At 40.4% G+C, this 21,988-nt stretch overlaps 1 protein-coding gene across 2 annotated transcripts in view; it reads right to left on the reverse strand.

Annotated features, from left to right (window-relative positions):
* Positions 1-1,097: 1,097 nt before the first annotated feature.
* SERINC5 (serine incorporator 5) overlaps positions 1,098-21,988 on the reverse strand; it is a 114,485-nt gene continuing 93,594 nt past the window's right edge. For both annotated transcript variants that reach the window (XM_020998428.2, XM_020998427.2), the window contains 4 exons: positions 14,216-14,282; positions 11,335-11,374; positions 9,598-9,742; positions 1,098-6,852 (listed from right to left, as the gene is read on the reverse strand). In XM_020998428.2, coding sequence (XP_020854087.1) covers positions 6,705-6,852; positions 9,598-9,742; positions 11,335-11,374; positions 14,216-14,282 — 400 coding nt within the window. In that variant the 3' untranslated portion in view covers positions 1,098-6,704. The remainder of the gene's footprint in view (positions 6,853-9,597; positions 9,743-11,334; positions 11,375-14,215; positions 14,283-21,988) is intronic.

The following is a 21,988-nucleotide window of genomic DNA, read 5'->3' on the forward strand; positions in this document are numbered from 1 at the left end:
CTGCCACCATCCTGGTAAAAGCCTTTATCACCTCAACCCTGGATTCCTGTAATAGCCTCCTGCTTGAGCTCCCTGCCTCTGCTCTCTCCCCACTGCACAGTATATCTGCCACTCTGCTGTTAAATCTTCCATAGAAAGCACAGATCTGCTCATTTCATTCCCCATTCAGTAAACTCCATGGCTCCCTATTATTATAGGATCAACTGTAAAATTCCACATTTGGCTTTCAAAGCCCTTCATAGCCTGGCCCTTTTTTACCTTTCCAGCCTTCTTACACCTTTCTCCCCTCCATGTACTCTTGTGATCCAGTGACATGAGCCTCTTATTTGTTCCTTGACTGACCCTAGCTGTCCTTACCCAACCCTACCGTGCCCGGACTGCTTTCCCTCTTCATTGGTGCTTCCTAGCTGCCCTAGCTAAGACTCAGCCAAAAGCCCACTTTCTTTGAGAAGCCTTTCCCAGTCCTCAATTTTTAGCTCCTTCCCTCTGAGATTACCCCAATCTATTTTACATTTGTCTTGTGTGGGCATAGTTGTTTGCATGTTGTCTCCCAAATTAAACTGTGAGCTCTTTGAAGAAAAGAAGTACTGTTTGCCATTTTTTGTATGCTCAGCATTTAGCACAGTGCCTGGCAAATAGCAGGTGCCTAATAAATGCTAACTGACTGACTACCATCAGCCAGTTTTCAAATGCATTGTGACATCTTCCTTAACAGGCAGGGGTAGGGCGTCTACTAGCTCTTTGTCAGTTTACTGGCACAAGCGTCATCCTCAGTTCTTTGGTGAAGCAGACCCCACCATCCACACCAAGGCATTTTAAAATCTGCTTTACACACACACACACACACACACACACACACACACACACACACACACGCACTCTCCTCTCTCTCTCTCTCTTCCTCCGATGTTATTCCACGAAAATTACAGGAACAGCTAGAAAGAAGCATACCAAAAGGGTTACTGACCTTTGTACTCCCTACCCCCCCTCAACAAAATTTTGCTTTTCTACACCAGAAAACATTATTCACCAATAAGGCATTAACTTTATAAATTGTTACCTGGTAAGGAGGAAAAAAAACAAAAACAAAAACAAGCTGATTTTTACATTTTAAACTTTATTCAATTCTGTACTTAGCAATTTCTAAGTATTATACATAAGAGACTGCTTTAGACACTTTTGTAGAAAACGGAGGTTTTTTGGTTTAAAAAAAAAGAAAAGAAAAAAGAAACCAACACATACAAACCCAATTGTCAGTAAGAAGCTAAAATCCTCACCCAAGTGGAGGCCAATACAAACTTCAAAATGGTGGTACATTTAGCATACAAATTATTCCTCAAACTCTAATCTAGCAAACATGTCCACATTATTTGACTACAGCTAAGTAAAAACATTCCAAAAACTACATTTAAAAAAAAGTCTCTGTTTCAGGAAAGTAAAAACATTTTAAAAATATTTCTTGTAAAACTTATCACCAAAGTTTAAAAATTGCAAAAACTTTTTGCAGCCATTTTTGTAAATAAAGTTAAATTTCAATCTTTGTTGAAGAAAAAAAAAGCATCCTCTTAAATTTCTTATAAATATCCTCTAAAGACATATATTATAAATCTGCCACAAGCTTCACCTGAAAGATCTTCCAAGGTTCCTTCTCCAGAAAGGATCACCTTATTGATTTACTTTCATTAAACCTTGCTCATATAAATAAGATCCAACTTCCCACTTTGTTTCTTCCATTAAGTTATCAAAATGACTGATTTTTAAAAAAATTCTTAAAAGGGGGACTCTTTGGTTAAAAATAAAATGCTATTCCTCTCTTCCAAAACAACTGCCTCTATGGGTCTGATTAAATGCCTATTTGGTGAGGAGTTTGGGAGATCTGAAGGGAAAGACTTCAGACTGGACAATTAAATTTCCCATAGTTTATGTGAACAGCTCTCCTTGGGTCTCATGTCACAGAGAGCCCAGAGGAGATCCCAATTGCACCCAGAACATAGCACTAAGTTTAAAGCCACTGAGAGCTTAATGATTACATGACAATGGGGGAGAAAGCACACTCAAACAATGCTACAAGAAGGCCTACAAGCTAATGGTCAAACCTGGGTGTTGTCACTGGTCCTCCCGGACTAAGGTCCCACCACCCAGCATTCTTCTGGGCTTGATGTTACTGACACTGGCATCGCCTTCCTTTCACAAGAGAACATTCTTTCACTTAAAAAAAAGATGTGCATTCAAGTGTACATCAAAATGACAATATTTAGAGAGGAGGAAAGGGGGTGGGGGTGGGGGTGGGGATGAGGAGCCACAGCAGTTTAAATACAATCCCTGGGATTCCCTTTGCTAGGGCAACATGAAGCACCAGTGTAGTAAATGCGTGGGAGGAAAAAAAAATGTGAATATATACTGCCTTACGGTAAAGCATAGCCTTTGTTTGAGAGATTCTACCCCAATGTTCCGGACTGCTCACTGCGCAAATCCTGCTAAGGGACTAGGAAGAATAAAATATGGAAGCCACCCAGCCAGCAAACCTCCCATTCATAGGCACAGAAATTCTAACATCCTCAGAATCCCCCCTTATCCATATTTTATATGTGTATTATATATTTCATATCCTCTTCCCTAACCTCTCCAAGAAAGATGGCTCCAAATTTTTCTGCAAAGTAGTTCCCTCAAGCTCTTCCTACCAAAAAGAAGGAAACCAAAAAAAAAAAAAAAAAGGAAAAGTATTTCTGAAAACTGACACCAAGAACTTGTGTCAGGAAGTACTAGATGTGGCACAGATTAAGGATCTCTTGGGCAAGACCCCTTACTAGCTTATAATGGTAAATAGGTTGGCTTCTAGAAGGATGTATGGTCATCAGGTGTAGTATTCTCATATAATGCTATATACAATAATCCCCAGAGACCTCCATCTTAGTGTTTTCATCATTAACAAAAACAGGCAGAAAAGAATATAAGGGTTCATTCTTCCACTATGTCTAACATCACATGAATGAATGGTACAGAGAAAGTACGCAGGGCGTTTACAGCCTTCTCTAGCTTCTATGAGTGAGGGAGGGTGTCTTGTGGAGCAGACATCCAAGAGCCATTTCTTTAATTATTCACAAGAGGCTTCATCTTTTTGATAAAGGCCAGTGAGATGATCAAGTTAAAACCACTGAAAGTAGCCCAGGTAACTGAAGTTGGCACAGACTTTTTGTTCCAGTTTCTCTATCACCAGAATCACAACATCCGATAGCACAAAAAGACAGGTATGTATACATATTGACCCATCACCTGAGCACTGCTTATTACTATAATAAATAAGGCATATTTTTACAGATGTCCCCTAGACCACCAGTACTTTGGGCACATCAACCCCATTTTATATCACCAACACATACATTTAAAATTTTAAAAGGTGGGAAAATTAAACAATGGCCATAGCAGCAGTATGTGAATCTGCCCACTTGAGTACCTCAGGTTTTAAAAGACAATTATGTGCCACACAGCAAATCTTCAGATACACTCAAGAATATAATGGGACTGGTGGATAATGGAGTCTCCAAACTGAGGTCACGGTCACTTTGAAATGGTCCTTGGCCAAGGGTACCCTGAACTTTTGCCAGGGGATGCTCTAGGAGGCAAAAGGCCACTGCCTCGTGTCAGCAAGACTCAGTAATTCAAAGGTTTCGAGACACCTGTTGAATTTGGGTTATGTCTTAGTTTTACAGCAGAGGGCCTCTGCTGCCCAGGCCAGGGAAGAATGTGAGGACAAACTAAGGAATATTATACCCTCTCCTCAGAGAGGAAAACCACTACTACCACACCAACAGTGACAAAAACTTACTCATGTCTTCTCCAAAAAAGGTTCAAGTCTTTCCTCCTAATTTCTACTGAAGGCTGCTCCTAAGCCGTATCCAACCCAAGCTCCAATCTGAGGAGCTCCCTCACTCTCAGATAGTACTGTGCCTCTAAATGCAAATGATAACCATGATTATGCATACTTGGGAAAGCTTCAAAGCTGCGTGCAAGCAGAGGCTTCCAGAAGCAGCATATGTCTATTTACTTCAAGTCATGACACCAAATGGATCCATGAAGCACGGTGATCATTCAGTGTTAATCTTTTTTTCCTTTTTTCTCTGCTCCTGTGATACTTCCTAATTATAAAATTTGATGGAATCTACAAGCATATGAACAATATGTTATCATTTACAATCAGGGCGGATTCAAACAATTCTGTCTTCTAAGATTAAAAAAAAACTTTCCATGGTGACTGGTAATTGTTTCTTTCATGATTTCACAGGGGAAAAAACTCAATGTGACACCTAAAAACTGAATACTATGGCCAATATAAATACATGCATAATTGTGTTATCACATATATGTCATATGTGTTGCACATATATATACATACACACATATGTATACGTATGTGTGTGATACACATATAGTTCTAGAAGTATGAGTCCATTATCATAGACTGGCGAATGGGGTTAAGGGAGAGGAGGAAGAGGAGAATAATACGGATGGAGGAGATTGCCAAGAGAGAAGAAATGGAATGTATTTGCTCCCATTAGATTCATGATCTGGTTTCTAACTCTGGCCTGTGGCACGTTGTTGTAAAGCTACTTCAGTCTACTAGGTCTTTTACATGAAAAACTGTTCTCATCTGGAAGGTTGAGAGCATCATTAACAAATCTCTTGGTTTACAGAATGTCCTCCCAACCCACAGGAGAGGAAAGAGAGCTCTGAGGCTGAGCCCCCAACCTGTTCTGAACATCACTCTTCTCTTACTCCATACCCCCGCCCCCAACCCAGCTCTTATTCTAGGCCAAGAATGGCTTAGCAAACTCCAGAAATACCAAGTGTAGATTTCCCCCATCACATCTGCATCATGAAGCACCCAGGGTTACTGAGCAGATCATGTCTCTATATTTGGGCTGATTTTAATAAGAGTCTTCCTTGTACAATGGCCAGAAATCCAATTTCTCACAGGAAGTACTTTAAAGTACTGATCTGGTGAAAAACCTAAGGATGCTTTACGTAAACGGGACAAATACTATCCCTTCCCATAAAACACAGGCATCCCCTTCTCTTGAGTCTAAGGGGTCACATTCACAACAGACCTATTTGACTCTGGCCCCAAGGTTCTCTTGGGACAGGATATCCCAGAGAAATAACAAAGGTGCTAATAGTATAGGGAACATAACCAAAGCTAGAAAATCAAAGCCCTTTTACGCACAGAAACAACAAATTTGTCGGGGAGGACAAAGGAAAGAAGAGAGTCATATGCCCAGCAGGTTTCGGCCAAAAAAGCAATTTGGGGATCTAAGCCCTTTTAAGAATATTGTTATTAAAATTACTTACAATTAAAAACCCTATCTAAGCATCTATCCATAGTTTAGGTATGGAAAAAGACAACTTTGTAGTTATCTTGAAATCATGTATGCAACAATACAAGTAACTTGTAATTATTGCAATACCTTGATCAAGTAAAAACAATAAGGTGAGATCGTGCTGTCAATAAATTGTGCTTATTCACATTGTAACATTATAACAAACAAGTGACAGAGAAGGGGTTGGGGGGGCCCAACGAGATAGAGGACAGTACATGATACCTGTGATTTCCAGCATCACAAATTCAGAGAAAGACATTTAAGGCCCACAGGGAAACAAAATTTTAAAAAAAAATTTTTTTTAATTTAAAACAAAATCTCTGGGATTTGTTTAAAGGACTAAAATCACGAGATTTCAACTGCCTTAAAAGTAAGCACTCCCTCCTTAATCCCTAAATATTAGGAAGTTAGGAACAATGAAGAATATGGCCAGAACTCCATGCTTCATACTTCATCCCAGAAACAAAGGACACAAACCACCTTAGTGTTTCAAATGCAGAGTTGGTCAGCTCCAGAACTCCCCTTTCCAGATAAGGCCAAAGACTGACCTTCAGGCTGCTTGATATGTTTTTGTATATAGATTTCAGACTACAGAAACTTGTTCTTTCCTCTACAAAAATATGCTGAACCCTTGATTTCTAGTTGGGAAAAAAAATCTGCTGAAATAATAACAACTCCCAGATTTACCAGCCAGATTTCTAAAGAAAAAAACTGAAAACAAACGTTAAAAAAAAAAAACCAAACAACCCACTAACCCCTTTAGAATCCTGCTTTCTGAAAGCTGTATTAGAATTAGTTACCTGTGTATGTGTCAAGTGAGACCTAGACTATCAGCTTCATGAAGGCAGGGACCACGTCTTACTTATCTTTACAACAACCCCCACCCCAGCACCTAGTATAGCGCTCTGCACATTGTAGGCACTTGAAATATTTGTTGAATTTGAACTTAATGGCACCATCTTATTATAAAAGGTCATGAAAGTTGAAAGTATATGTATAATACGTATTACGTATGATCAGTGTGGACCCAAACAATTCTTTCTTGTTTAAAATAAAACTATGCTTTCCATAGTGAATGGTAGTTTCTTTCATCATTTCACAGGGGAAAAACTCAATATAACCCAAACATTCTTATCACATACTTGTTTTTTCTGACCCCTTTTGGGCCAGCCTGGTGCTGGCAACTTCACAGGTGATTTTTAGGACTGGTCCAACCATTACTCACATTAATCATTACTTAAAAAAAAAACACTAAAAAATACAGTCTTTTAGTCGGCAGACTGATCAAATTGAATGACAGTTTTGATAAAAGAAGGGCTCTCAGATGTCTCATACAGAAAATTCTCTGGTAGGGCAGCAGAGAGGAGCTATGAGGGTCCACAGATAGATCAGGACACACATCCAACATGATGCCATCTTGACCCAGAAGAAAGATGTGCTTCCGCTGAAGAATTTTTCAATGTGAGCACCTTCATAGCTGTTGGAAAGAAAGATAAACCGATTGAGCCTCCTTGAAAGCTAGTTCTTTTCCCCTTAACTCCCTTCCTTTTAAAAATCATGCTCCAAGCCATCTATGATCTCATTATTAAAATGGTTGCTTGGTATCCCAATACTTAGAATAATGACTGGGCACTTTGTAGGAGCATAATACATATTTGGTATTTGACTGAGAGATGTGGGCATACTTTCCAATAATGCTGCTCAAAGCCTATCTATGCCCACTCATCCTGATGAATCCTGATGCCTTCCTCTAAATCAACTCCACGGGGTCTAGCAACATGGTAAGGGCCTCCCTCTCATTCTCTTGACATTGTATGGATACCAACAGAGCCATATGGACCTGCTACCAGTTTATCCCTTGCTCTCAATTTGTGGCTGACTCATCTTTTAAAAAAAAAACTGGATCTGTAATTTCATTGCAGAGGAAAGACCTGGTGAGAAGGCAGATCAGCACCTTTTTAGCTGCTTGAGAAGCAGATAACTTGCTCGAGGTCAAACAGTCTTTATGTGTCAGAGATACAACCTGAATTTGGGTCTTTCACAGGCCATCTTTTTTTTTTTAAGTTCAATCAAGTATTTCTCTGGTGATACTCTTTACACTGGTTCTCCTATGTAAATTCCTCATTTATAATACCTTGTATCATAAAATCTGAATCCCAGGAACTTGGATACCTCCTACATTCACATGAAGGTGTTTTGGAGTCACTCTTGGGTTTTGTATTTTGAAGCTCCCTGTCACTTTAACGGCTCTTTATGATGGGATTCTATTTTTTTTGTTTGTTGATTCCTCCAGACTACTTTCTGACTGGATTTCACGCTCCTGGGCTCCAGGCACTTTTGGAGGGAAGGTCTGGACTAGTTTTGTTGCTGCTTTCTAGGGATACTGAGTGTTGTTTTATTCAAGGATCTCAGGAGCAGGTCAAGTTGGGTCCCTGGAAGCTTTCAGCACTTCCCAAACTGTCTGATCCAGGGCAATGTCATCTGATTGCTGCATCCCTGGTGGGAGCTCTATTTGACTGGGCATCCTCCCCTGGTCATAGCTATGAAGGTTCCACACTGGGCTGGAAGCTGGAACGGAGGCCACTCCATGGGTATGAGTTAACAGCTGCTGCTACCGTCTAAACTTGCTTCTATTTCAGAACCCAGTCTGCAACTGTTTGTCATCTCTGAACATAACATCCCTGGGCTCACGTCCTCAGTTGGCCCTGTATCTGTCACCAAGAACTGGGTAGTGAGACATAAAACTGCCAGTTGGCACCTGTTCAAGGTCACAGTCCTCTTAATTCCCTTTGCAATTTGTTCCTCCATAGCTCTCATTCTTTTTCCAATTGTTTCCTCTAGTGCTCATTTCATTTATAAAAACATGCTTAAACTCTTTTTTTTTTTAACTTTCCTTTCATCTCAACATTTTATCATCTAGGTCTAGGGCCTCTGGGTCTGGTGTAGAGACTCCTCCTATATTAGCATCCTCCCTTCAGCAAACTCTTGGCCAGGCCCTGAAGGTGTGAAGACCTCTCTGTATCCCCGTAACAACCTGGACTAGAAAAGAGACACACTGCAGCTTGTCCTTGGATTTCCTTATCAGGATTCAGTACCTTTTCTAGGTCTATGTGACTCACTGTGGCTTTCTCTTAGATTTCCTCTCTAGGTCTATCTGGAGAAGTTTTTGGAGGAGAGCTTGCTGGACTTCCTGAGATTCTACCAACCTGCCCTGCCTCTCCTCTCTCAAGCTTTCTTAAAAGTGTGGATAGTTTAGAAGCTGAGAGAAATGATTATTAATAACCAATGATTTGAGGAGATCCAGAGTTTCCCCCTTTTTTCTAAAGTCCTGATTTTTAAAAGTTCAGTCTCTTAAGACTTCGCTGATGATGACACTGCACCAACTTTCTTGTTCAGACTATACCCAGATGGAATAGATACTGTGTTCTGCTCAGGCTTGGGTAGCATTCTTTGAATAGACTGCCCAAAGGCTATGGGTGGTCTGGGTATAGAGACAGTCTCTTGGTCCAAAGGTCACATGATGTTACTCTCAGCCCCCTCATTGTAATATTCTCTCATTAACTGTTAACCAATCAGGGTTGATTCCCACCCTGAGGAACACCTACTCTTCGAAAGGTAAATAAACTGTAAACCTTCAGCCATGCTGTCTTTGTTCTAAGACAGATGGCCAAATGAACATCTTTTTATTAATAAACATGCCAAATATGAATGTATAAGTAGAGCCTATATCAGATTGTATGCTATTGTGGGGGGAGGGCAGTGGGAGGGGGAGAAAACTTAAAACTCAAAATCTTATGGAACTGAATGTTAAAAACTAAAAATAAATTATCAAGAAAAAAAGAGGAAAAACAAAAACAAAATTTAATGTGCTTGCCTTACTAATAAAATTATTAAATCACCCAGAAACTATGACTCTTGAACCTTTTAATCCCTAAAAAGCTATATTAATTTACTTATGCAATAAATGATTTACTAAGCACCTACTACATATATGCACTAAGGATACAAAGACACAGTACAGTGCGCTGTCCTCAAGAAGCTTATGTTCTACAGAGACTTTCAAGAAAACCCTTCCTTCCCTAAAATCTACCCCTAGTTATTAATTACTATGCAATATATTGTTATTAATTATCATTAATATTATTTATTATTACAGCATCATTAAAATTTGCGCCTGTGATCTCCCAACACCCACTTCCCCTAAGGAAAACAGACTACTCACTTGAACCAGTTGGTGACTGTCATCATCACATAAAGGGAGGCCAAGAAAAAGACAAAATGAAAGTAGGTATAGCTGTACACAGTGCCTTTCTTTTCATCGTAGATGACTTGCTGTCCTCCCCTCCGATCATCAGGCTCGTCAACATCTGTCGAAAATAAGAGGGAAGAAGTGAGGGGCTTTGGCTGCTTCGCAAGGCTGCTCCTGTTCCTCCACCTCCCTCTCCTCTTTTTTCCCCCCATCCCCTCATCTTGTCCAGATTCTAACTGTGTAAGAAATGCAGAAAGAAGCTCCCCGGGGCCCTCAGTGTATATTTCATCCTGGCCTCGAATGCCCTTACAAAAGGATGAATGTCTGGAAAAATAAATAGCTCCTCAGCATTTTCTGGCTGAAAGGAGATTTACTCAAGAGTCCTATTCATTTTGGCACAACTTCCAAAAGGCAAAATGACCCCAAACTTAGAAGAAAAATGCCCAGTGGGGACACTCCCCATAAGCACCTAGACCCTCCCCTTAGAGGATACAAGCTAAGGATCCACATTGTGATGATTATCACAGATCAATTTGGATTTTTAAAAAGCTAGTAATTAAATAATCACGAGTCATGACTGACATTTATACTGGGCTTGAGATTTAACAAAGCATTTTATATACATAGATAGATACAGATAGATATGTGTGGAGAGGAGGAGAGAGATGAAGTGGGGAATGGAAGGAGAAGAGAGAGGGGGGAGAATAAGAGAGAGAGAGAGAAAGAAAGGGAGGGAGAAAAGTGGGAGAGGGAAAGAGAGAATCTCTGCTGATCCTCCCAATAATCTATAAGGTGGGCAATCTAAGTATTATTATTTTCTTCATATTACAGATGGGGAAATTGGAGATTCAAAGATGAGAAGTGAGTTGCTTATGGTCACAGAGCTAGTAAATGATAGAAAAACTAGGACTTGTCCAATTCCAAAGGCCAAGGCCCTTCCTATTAAATTAGTGTACCTCTCAATAATAATGAACAACAAAAATAACAATAACAAAAATAATAACAATAGCAATAATGATGATAATATATAGCACTTACTGTGTGCCAGGCACTGTGCTAAGTACTTTATAATTATCTAATCTGATCATCACAACAATCCTGGGAGGTAGATGCTATTATAATTCCCATTTTACAGATGAGGAAACTGAAGCAGAGCTTATGTGACTTGCCCAGGGTTATATATCTACTAAGTGCCTGGGTCTGGATTTGAACTCAGATCTTCCAGTCTTCAGGCCTTGCCTAATGAGAGGTAGTATAATACAGTGAATAGAAAGCTGGCCTAAGACCCAAGAAATCACAAGTCTGGGTCTAGCCCTGGATCTACACTTGGCTTTGGGCAAGTCACTTAACCTCTCAGTGCCCCAGGGTGCTCTCCAACACTCTTAAGTTTCAGAGAAGGCACTGGCCTACACTGGTGGATGGAATTTCCTCATCTAAGAATTTTTATACCAGTGCAATCACAGATCTATCCTGCCTTTCCATTACATGCTGTTTGCAATTCCTCCTAATCCTAGAGGCTGTTGTCATGTAAACAAAAGCCCTGGCAAAGAATGAGAGAAATGAATACAATCACAACCACAACCCCACTCCCCCCAGGAAAAATTGTCTTTGTATGTAAATACGTGCATATATGTACGTATAAAGTGTCCCTTCTGCATACCAAGCCTTGTGAGTGAAACAGATTAGGATCAAAGTTAATTCCCCACATACCTTCTCCATCAGGAGCTAAGCAGAAACAGCATCGAGCTACCTATGAAACAAAAATGAGCAAATAGAAGGAAGAGCTGTCATAAAATCATCCTAGGATCATACTTAGATTTCAAGCTTGAACAGCAATAGCTAGCATTTATATAAAATGCTTTAAGATTTGCAAATTGCTATATATTTTAACTAATTTGATTCTCACAACAAACGACCCTATGAGGAAGGTACCATTATTATCCCCATTTTAGTTTAGTTTAGTTTTTGATGAGGCAACCAGGGTTAAGTGACTTGCCCAGGGTCACACAGCTAGGAAGTCTTATGTGTCTGAGGCCGATTTGAACTCAGGTCCTCCTGACTCTGGTGCTCTATTCTTTTGGGCCATCTAGCTGCCCCAATTATCCCTATTTTAAAGATGAAGACACAGAGGCCCAGAGAAGTTAACAGGATTTTAAGTCAGGGGCCACAAGGCTAGTAAAGTGTCTGATTCAGGTTTTTAAGCCAGGTCTTCCTAAGGACTCCAGGCCCAGCACTCTATCCATTGTGCCACCTAGAGGTCTCCTAATTCCAATCCATTTATTTTACAAGTGAGAAAATGAGGCCCCAGGATGTGATGTAATTTGATCTAGGCTATATAGGTAGTAAGTAACAGTGGGAATTAAAACTCAGGTCCCTTAGAGCACCAGCCAGCAGTCAGGAAGACATGAGTTCAAATCCACCCTCAGACACTTACTAGATGTGTGACCCTGGGCAAGTCATTTAACCTCAATTGCCTCCCCCCCGCCACCCACACACACAAAAAACTTCAGGTCCCTCTGCTTCTAAATTCAGTGTTTTTCCCAATATAATGCCACCTCCAAGATGCCTATGAATGATTCTGTGAGTCCCAGCAGTTCAATGAAAATTTTTTTCAATGAAAGATGCCCAGAAGGTACTAAGCTATATAGTCATCCTAACAGCTTTCAAGATGGATCCAGACAAGGCTATTATCTGAACCACAATGGCCCAGATTGTCATTGTGGACTAATGAATAAAGAATGTCAAACTAAAACACAGCAGTTGGGTTCATAGCTCCAGTCAGACAATAGCTAGCCACAGAAAATCCTTCCATTTTTTTCTGCCTTTTTCCCCTCATTAGTGAAATGGAGACCTCTCCTGAAGATTTCAGTTATCATCCCTAATGAAAACAAGACCCACTACCCCAACACAAAGTAACATTCATTTCTCTTAGAGGTCCAATGACGTCAGTGCATTGTAAATCCTATTCCTAATTATGACAGCAACAGACCACATTTATGAAGTCCATTAACTGTTTCCAAAGACACATCTCATCAGAGCCTCACTTGATTTTGTGAGGTTGATGCTTTTATTATCATCACTTTACAGATGAGGAAACTGATGTGCAGAGAGTATAAGTGTAAGTAAGCCATGAACATATAGCAAATAAGTAAGTATGTCTGAGGCAGGATTCAAACCTGCCTCGAGTCTCTTCCAGAGCTATAACAAAGACTATTATTGTCTCCAAAAACCCTGCATTCATAAAACAAGTGCTCCAGGGAAGAAAACTACAAACCATATATTCACTGGTTTGGAAAGAAGAAAATAATGGATTTATTCCCATGCTGAGTACAGAAAAAAATCCCCCTATGTTAAACCTATCAGGAGGTTGACTGTTGCTTTTTGTTTAAAACCCAAACACAATTGAGATACTGAAAATGTGACAGGATGGTGTCAGCATTCAATGTCACTTGCCACTCAATGGCAAGAAACAATCTGGGCTTCTGGGGGGAGGCTTCTCTTCTCCTAAAGGATGTGCCACAACCAATTCAAACTCTGCTGGGTCATCTCTGCTCTTCCGTGATAGAGAGATCCAATTAGATGCGCTGGCTGGGAGACAACCCCAACTGTCTCAGCTTAGGTGCAGGAAAGACCATCTGCAAAATGCCAGCTAGACAGAGACCATTTCTGGGTAGACAACAAAGCCTGACTATCCAGGGATAGTCACAGAGATAGAGCCGACGGCCAGATGTCAAAATGGGCCTTGTGCTTCTGACCTAGGGCCAGAGCCCAGGCCAGTCCCATTGTACGAAAAGTGTGCATTTTTACAGGTCTGGCAGCTGGGCTTTTCAGGAAATAGTGTATCATTCTTTCTTCCTTTCAGAATTCTTTCCAAATATGGCCTTGTGGTCCTAGCTCAAGTTTTTTGCAGGACTTGTTTCTGGATGGATTGGAAAATTATTTTTTGCATAGAAGAGGAAATGATGGACTTATACTCGCAAAACACCAGAGTTAGAAAGCCTAGGATCAGAGGGCTGCAGGGCCCAGACTTAAAATGAAGACATCTCAGCTGCAACATTATTTCCCCTCTGCCTGCCTAGGCATTCTCCCTGTGGCCCAAGGTGTTCCATTGTTCCGTTTAACTTTCCAAGCTCTCCCCTCCTCACCGCAGAGGATGGAGATGTAAGAATCAAGCATTCCACTATAACTCGAGGAGCTTACAAGCCTCCAGAAGCAGGATGCTCAAGGAGAGAAGCGGCAGAGAGCTTCAAGAGCACAGTATGGAGTAATTAATCAAACATCTGCGAGGAGGCCTAAGCAGCAGGAGCCATGCTCAAAGAGCCAACTCTGGTGGTAGCAGCCTCGGAAACTGCTGAAACCACCTCTCCCCCACAGCACACATGCGAAGGTGCCAACCAGTGTTCTCTTTAATCTTCCCATTCTTTCCCAGGGAGAGAAGTGGATGACAAATACAAATCAACGAGGATACAACATACAAAATGCACAGCTAAATAAACAAATGAGTAGATAAATAGGATTTAAAATGACTAAATGCATTCCTAGAAAAAGTCTTCTGAGAAGTAGCAAAAACAGAGGAAGGAAATAAACTTACCTCTTGTTCAGGAGCTGCGTATCTTCCCCTAAGAGCTTCTGAACTCGACCGGGTTGTTGATGTCAGACTAGGGAGACGGAAAAAGGAGAGTCACCAATACACTTCATTCTGCGCATGGCAAAAGCCATTAGAAACAAATCTTTTCTAGTGGGAATTGTTTGGTGAAGGCTTTCCTGATGTCAGTTTGTCATCTGGAGGGCTAACACCTAGCATGGATCACCCCAAATTTTTATTTTATCCACAAAAGAGGATGAGGATAATAATATTAATAGTGCATTAAGTTCTAATGCATTTAATAGGGTATCAAGGTCTGCAAAGTGCTTTGTCTATGTTCATTCATTTGAACCTCACAACCACCCCTGTGAGGTAGGTGCTATTTCATTTTATAGATGAAGAAAGTGAGGCGAAGAAAGTGAGGCATAGAAAGGGTTACTGATGGGGGTTTTGGGGGGAGGGAGGTTGGTTTGTTAGTGAGATTTCATTTGTTCTCATGCATCAAGTGCTTGAGGTATACAGGCATTTTTAAAGAACAACTACTCTTGGCTAACCCCCAAGCCTCCCCATCATCATCAGCCTGTTTTTTTGGTTTTTTTCTCCCATAGCCTTATACTAGAACCAACAGCAGAATCATCTAAGTTCTGTCTGGGTTGTTGTATTTTCATTTTCCCTTCCCTAGAGAGAGATGCTCACAAGAAGGGGTAAAGTCAGATTTGCAGAGGGCCACAGAAATGAATACCTCCATAATGTACAAGGTAGATGGGTAATTAACAGCCAGATTAGCTTTCCTTTCAGAATACAGTAATTAGTAGCAAGTGAAGTGAAAAATTTGTCATTTTCTTCATACCTAGAGATAAAAAAAATATTCCTAGAAAAATTTAAACCGAGGAAAAACAACTTTTAAACTCCACCCCAGCAAAGGGGGTAAAAAAAATTTAGAGAAAATTTAAACATGGTAACAAAGGGGATGAGAAGGGGAAGAAGCTATATGGTTGGGGGAAGGGGAAATCAGTTTAAACAAGATCTAGCATTCAAGAAAGGAAATGCATGTCTGAAGTACAGATCTAATTATAAGCAATTTGAGCTCTGAAAGACCTAAGAAAGTAATAATGAGGGAATGCAAATAATAGGGATTAGTTGGCAGAAGACTGCAAAGGTTTCTCGTTATTATCAAAAGCAAACAGATAAGGTTCCTGTTTAAGAGGTGGTGTCAAGAATGATAAACTAAGAGCCCTGAGTTAGCATCCTGGCTCACCAATCACTAAGTGTAGGATCTGACCCTGGAAAAATCATTTCATCCTCCTGAAGCCTCAGATCCCTCAATCATAAAATGGAGCTAATTAATAACAACATCATCTCAAAGGGCTGTTGTAAGGAAATCAGTTCAAAACTTATAAACTGTTAGAGAATTGCAAGCTAATTTTTTAACAAGAAATATGTGCTGCATAACTGATATCATATTGCTTGCCTTTTCAATGGATAAGGGAGACCAGGATGAAGGGAGAGAATTTGGAACTCGAAAATTTTTTAAAAAGAAATATGGGAAGAAAAGAGCATCTGAACAGATCAGGCAACAAAACTTTGTAGCTCCAAAAAACCTGTTGGCTTAAGAACACAAAGATATACTACCTACAACTGGAAGAGCTTTCAGAGATCATGCAGTCCAAGCCTCTCATTTTGAGGGGGTCCCGACTTGTGATTTCATTGCTGAAGGGGATTCCTGGTATAGAAATTCCCTCCATCAATGAGGATCAGCAGATGGTCTGATATAGAATTGTCTTTGAGAGTTGCTTGGGACAAAAAAAAAATTAAGTGATTTGCCCATGGTCATGTATGGCTAATATGTGTGATAGGCAAGGACTTATTCAGTTGTTTCAGAGAGGAGACGAGAGGAAGCCTATTTCAACCCCCTAACTTTACATAGAGGTTAAGTGAAAGTGCTGGTGGGATTTGAACTCATGTCTTCCTGACTCCAAACTCTACCTTATCTGCAACACCCTCTCTATATCTAACTTGGCAAACCAAATTATGATGATAATTAATTTAAAAGTAGTGTTTATTTACAAGATTGCAGGCTTTTAAATGTTTCTAATTCTGTTACCAAGGCATCCACATGCTATTAAAATATAGACAAAAATCTGAGATATCAGATTCTTGAGTTTATAAGAAGCAGGTAAGAACTTGGGCTTCAGCAATTAGAAAGTTGTGTTTCCCGAACTTTTTATGTCCTCTACAAGTCTCAAGAATACATGGATATTCTAGGAATATAAAAATGTTTATATTTCTCAAAATTTCAAGGCATTGGGGGGGAAATAACTTAAAATCCATCCCCAAAGGGGGGGAAAAGACATTTGGAGAAAAATTTAAATATAGAGTTATAGACTATATCAGTCATTTTCAGGAAAAGAACTAAGAAAATACTGTTTTTAATCATATTAGTATCTTTTGAGTTCTCATTACCAATGGGTCCTGCATACCACGGGGTCAGAGTTATCCTCAAAGGTTTCTGAAAAATAAAGCTTTCCTGGATTGGACTAAAGTTTCTACCCTTCCACATGCAACTTTATTTTTAATCTGGTGCAAACATTTCCCAACCTAGCCTAATTTCTTTCATGGTATGTAAAAGACGGCAGAATGTGAACCAGGCCAAAGGAGCTAAGAACGGGACGGGTCACACAACGGCTTTGCCTCACTGCAGGGGTGAACCACTCTAGGAAGAATCCCAGCCTACCCTCTGGACCCTAGCACAGAAGATGTTCTGTACATTGCAACACTGAGAAGGAACGTCCCAGCATCAAAGCCTCAGAGTGTTGCTTGTTTGAGAGTGTCATCAACTGTTATCATCCTTTGTATTTCTGCCTTAGGCAGTTGGGGGGAGAAGGGAGAGAGGAAGGGTGTGATTGCTAGTATCCCTCTGCCCACTCCTGTGTAGATCATGGGTTCCTAACATGTTTTTAGTGTGTAAATGTATTTCAATATAATTGGCTTCCTTTGTAAACTTAAGTCCTTAATTTTATGCATTTAAAAACATCATTCTGAGAAGGGTCTATAGGGCTCATAAGACTATACCAAAAGGTCCATGACACACACACAAAAAAAACCCTTATGAACAAGTCATGAAAAGGAAGTCCACAAGCAAAGAAAGCACTGTCTCCTTTCCTTTCCTTGTGAAAAGAGTAATGCCTAAGGGCAGAAAGAAATGCACTCCCTTACCCTTATGCTGATGTTTGCACATGGTGAACAAAAAAGGAAAAGGCTGTAACAAGGACAACTGTTTTACGTCAAAACTCCTTATTACACAGTTTTTAGAAATCATGTGGTGGGGAGGGACAGATTCAAGACTGGGTAACAATATATGAACATAGAATTGTCTGCCATGTTGGAGCTGAAAGGGCCTTACAAAGCAAAAAGGTTGACCCTCCTTGTTTTACAGAGAAAGAAACTGAGGCTCAAAGAAATATGATGACTGATGCAGGTCAAATTAGTGATGGAACCAGGACTAGAATCAAAGTCAATAACATGTTATCTATTTCCTTCACCAATTTAAATTTTCTAAAAACAAAATTTTTCTCCCACACTTCCTGTCTCCCTGCTGCCTCCCCTCCACCAGCAGAAATTGTTCAAAATAAAAAAAGTCTTTGGGAAAAATTAGTAAAAGACTCTCACCTGCCCTACCCTCCTTCCAAATTTTCCATCTGTTTTTCTGGGCCTACACTCTCAAGCCCAAGATAATATTAAAGAAGTGCCTTTTTTTCTTTATTCTTAGAAAATACTTTTAGTGTTAGTGAAATATGGCTTGGGGCAATTAATTGGTCTTAGGTTAAGAGTTTTTGTTAAATTTAAATAAAGTCAGTTACAGCATTCTAACTTTGACTAATGCAGAATTTTTCTTTAAGGGTAGATGTAATTATTTGTAATTACTCTAGTCCAGGAAATTCTTATCTTCAGCATTCCAGCTTCTGCTAAGACTTGTCTGCTTCATTATAGCAAGGTAGGTGGTAACCCAACATTTCTGGCTCCCTCTACATCCCTCTTTCTGGTGCTACATAGTAGGCAGACTTTCAAGCATCCCAAAGACCTCTTCACTGGAGGCAGAATGACTTGTGGGTGCATGTATGTACCTGCTAAACACTGCTCACTCCATCCAAAAATAACTCCCTTGCTTCAATCTTCCTAAAGATCTTCAAAAGACCATAGAAAGATGGTGGACAATTACGCCTAAAACCTAACCTTCCTCTAATAGAGGCTCTGGCATACTTGGCAACCTTCCAAATGAGATCTCCCTAAGAACTCAATGGTGATCCTATCATAGCAGTGCTGAACATATATGTAATTTAACACCTGTACTTCTGTTTGTTACAAAGTTAGAGGACCACAAAGCATCAGATATGGATGGGACCTTGGAGATGAAGGAGGAAGCTTCAAAGAAGCAAATTTCAGTTTGATGTGAGGAAAAACTTCCTGGCATTAGACAAGTGGAACTGATTGCTTCGGGAGGTAATGGGTTTCACTTTATCGGCAGAGATGTTGTGGAGGGAAGTCCTATTCAGGTCTGGGTTGGACTGGAAATTTCCAAGAGCCCTTTCAAGTCTATGAAGCTTAATCCCCTTGATGAACAGATGAAGAAAGAAAGGCTGGTCCAGAAGCATATGCACGTGTTGACTGAGGTCTATATGGCTCTATAGTGCTGCTGTGTCTCTAACCTGGCATCAGTGGTTCCTTACGAAGGCCCATTTGTGATGAAAAGTGGCCAGAATCCCACGACCAACAAGAGAGAGGGTCTATGTGTCTGAAGAGGGGAGGAGGAAGGGAGGGAGGGAGCAAAGAGAGGTGAGAAAGGAAAGGAAAGAAGAAGGGAGAGAAAAAGGGAGAAAAGAGGAAGGGAGGTAAGTGAGGAAAGAAAGAAAAGGGAGGAAGGAGAGATTGCAATTAGCCAACAATATTAGTACAGAGATTTGTGGCCAGAAGATCAAGTGAGCCAGTAGGTAATACTCACAAAAAAGAGAAATATTAACAAAGAAATATTACAAACATACAACAATAATGTGTTGTTGCTGAGTCATTTCAATTGCGTCTGGCTCTTTGTGACCCTATTTGGGGTTTTCTTTGCAAAGATATTGCAATGGTTTATTGTTGTTTTCAGTTGTTTCGTTTAGTTGTTTTTAGTTGTTTTTGATTAGTCGTGTCTGACTCTTTCTGAGGTTTTCTTGGCAAGGATTGTCATTTCCTTCAGCAGTTTGTCATTTCCTTCTCCAGCTCATTTTACTGATGAGGAAACTGAGGCAAACAGGGTTAAGTGACTTGCCCGGAGTCATACAGCTAGTAAGTGTCTGAGGCAGTATTTGAACTCAGGAAGAAGAAGAGTCTTCCTGATTCCAGGCCCAGAGCTCTGTGCACTCTGGCGCCACCTCGTGGCCCCATAAAAAACAACTACTCTCATTTAGATATCACTTTTGAGGTTTGCAAAGGACTTTCCTTTAAACAATCCTGTGCGTGGCCTGCATAAGTACTATCTCTCTCTTGCAGTTGAGGAAAAGGAGGTAAAAGGGATGAGTAATTTGTCCATGGTCACACTGGTAAGTATCTGAAGCATTATTAGAATCCATGTCTTCTGACTTCACAACTTCAAGGTCAAAGATCAGGAGCTGGAAAGGACCTTAGGGAATCATCGAATCCAAACTGTTCATTTTACAAACAAGAAACTGAGGCTCAGACTGGCTTGCTTAAGGTCACACAGGTAGTCAGTTATTGAAGTCTTTCTAACTCCAAATCCAGCCCCTTCCCACCATACCGCACTGCCACCTCTAATCTCTGCTTCCTCCAAACCCATCACACTCCCCCCTCCTTTTTCTAACAGCTGATTTTCCACCTCAAGCACCAGGAAATCCCATCTGGAACGCTGATATAAAACCAAACACAGACTCGTGCACAGACACCAATTTGTCATCTTTAATGACACTGCCCCCAAGGTAACAGAACGGCAAATGAGTATTTCCCTTAAACCTAGTTAAAGCTCAAGAAGTATTTCATGTCGCTCATTGTTTTCTGATTATAGGACTGTGTGCACTTAATCACAGAAGGCACCTAGGTCGGTCTACCTGCCTGTCTCTAAAAAGGCCTGTACTTCAAACCATCACAGAAAAATAGCTGTCAATGTTTCCCTATGAGACCTCTAAAAAGACAAGCTGCAGATGCTGCATGAAGCTGGAGGCAGAGGGCCAGAAGCAGGCAGGCGGCCGGCCGGCCCACTGTAGGGGGACATCAGCATTCATGGCAAAATATCCAAAGAAGTTATCATAAAGCAGTGTTTTCTTACTAACTCCAGATGGACACTTAAATTAGGGGCAAAGAAGGTCTACAACAGAGGTTCTTATCCTCTGCTTTGCCATGGATCCCTTTGGCAGTCTAGTGAAGCCTATGCCCCGTTCTCACAGTAACACACAAAATAAAATGCACAGGATTACCAAAAAAGCCAATTAAAATACAGTTATCAAAGTAGCAAAAAACACAGGCTCATGAAGCTCCAGGTCAAAAACATCTGCTCTAGAAGAATCCTCTAGAAAAGGTTAAAGAGGAAGTTGAGAAACTCTGGCCAGTGTGTTTTCTGCATCACATTTGGATCAAATGATGGTAGGGAAGAGAGCCCAAGACCATAATGCATGAAGTGGCAGCTGACAATGTGAGAAGCCCCCAAGCTTCTCAGTCAGTCAACAAATATTTATTAAGTGCCTACTGTGTGCTGGGCACTGTGGTAAACACCAGCGATATAAATACAAATAAAACCAGCTAGTTTCTGTCCTCAAGGAACCTACAATCTAAAGGGGGAGGAGGGAGGTAACAATATATAACGTCATCATCATCATTCTTATTGTTATTATTATTATGCTGTCCACACAAAATGGGCCCTTATGGACCTCTTATTTTCAAGTGATATGAATGTGAACGAGCAAGAGGAATGAAGCACACTTCTAGAGTCTGGACTAAGATTGTGATCAAGGAAGAAGGTTCCAGGATAATGCTGCTACACGTCGGAGATTTCTCAATTCCTGCTTGAAATCCACTGTGTGTAATGAGATTACAGCAGACCGGGGCAGGAGAAATAGGTGCCCCAAAGAAAAAGAGGCAGTGTGGGCAGGCTGGAACCGAGCAGCTAGAAATTTCCTTGATATCATTTAAGAAATAAAAAAAACAGAAAGATTTTTCTCATCCAAGCGCAAACCATACATTTATCTACCAGTAGACACAGTATGAAAGACTAGGTGACTTTTTTACTAGAAAGTTCAATGTCAGAGCCCAAAATATAACTTTCCACAAGCACTCTAAGGAAGGAGGGATAGCCTTCTCTCCCTCCAGCCTTCCAAAAAGTTGCTGAGCTTCCTGAATGTTCTATTAAGGATTTTCTATTAAGATTTTCTAAATCTGGTTGAATGAAGTAAGTAGAAATCAGGAGAACATTGTACACAGCAACAGCAACACTGTGCGATGATTAACTATGCTAGACTTAGCTCTTCTTAGCAACACAATGATCCAAGACAATTCCAAAAGACTCGTGATGGAAAATTCTAACCACATCCAGAGAAAAAACTAAGTCTGAATGCTGATAGAAGCATATTATTTTCACTTTTTTTCTGTTTTTTTTCTTTCTCGTGGCTTTCCCTTTTGTTCTGATTCTTGTTTTACAACATGACTAATATGGAAATATGTTTAACATAATTGTACATATATAGCCTATATCAGATTGCTCGCTGTCTTGAGGAGGGGGAGGGGAAGGAGGGA

The sequence above is a fragment of the Phascolarctos cinereus genome, unplaced genomic scaffold, assembly GCF_003287225.1.
Source record: "Phascolarctos cinereus isolate Bilbo 61053 unplaced genomic scaffold, phaCin_HiC Scaffold_4;HRSCAF=312, whole genome shotgun sequence".
NCBI lineage: Eukaryota > Metazoa > Chordata > Mammalia > Diprotodontia > Phascolarctidae > Phascolarctos > Phascolarctos cinereus.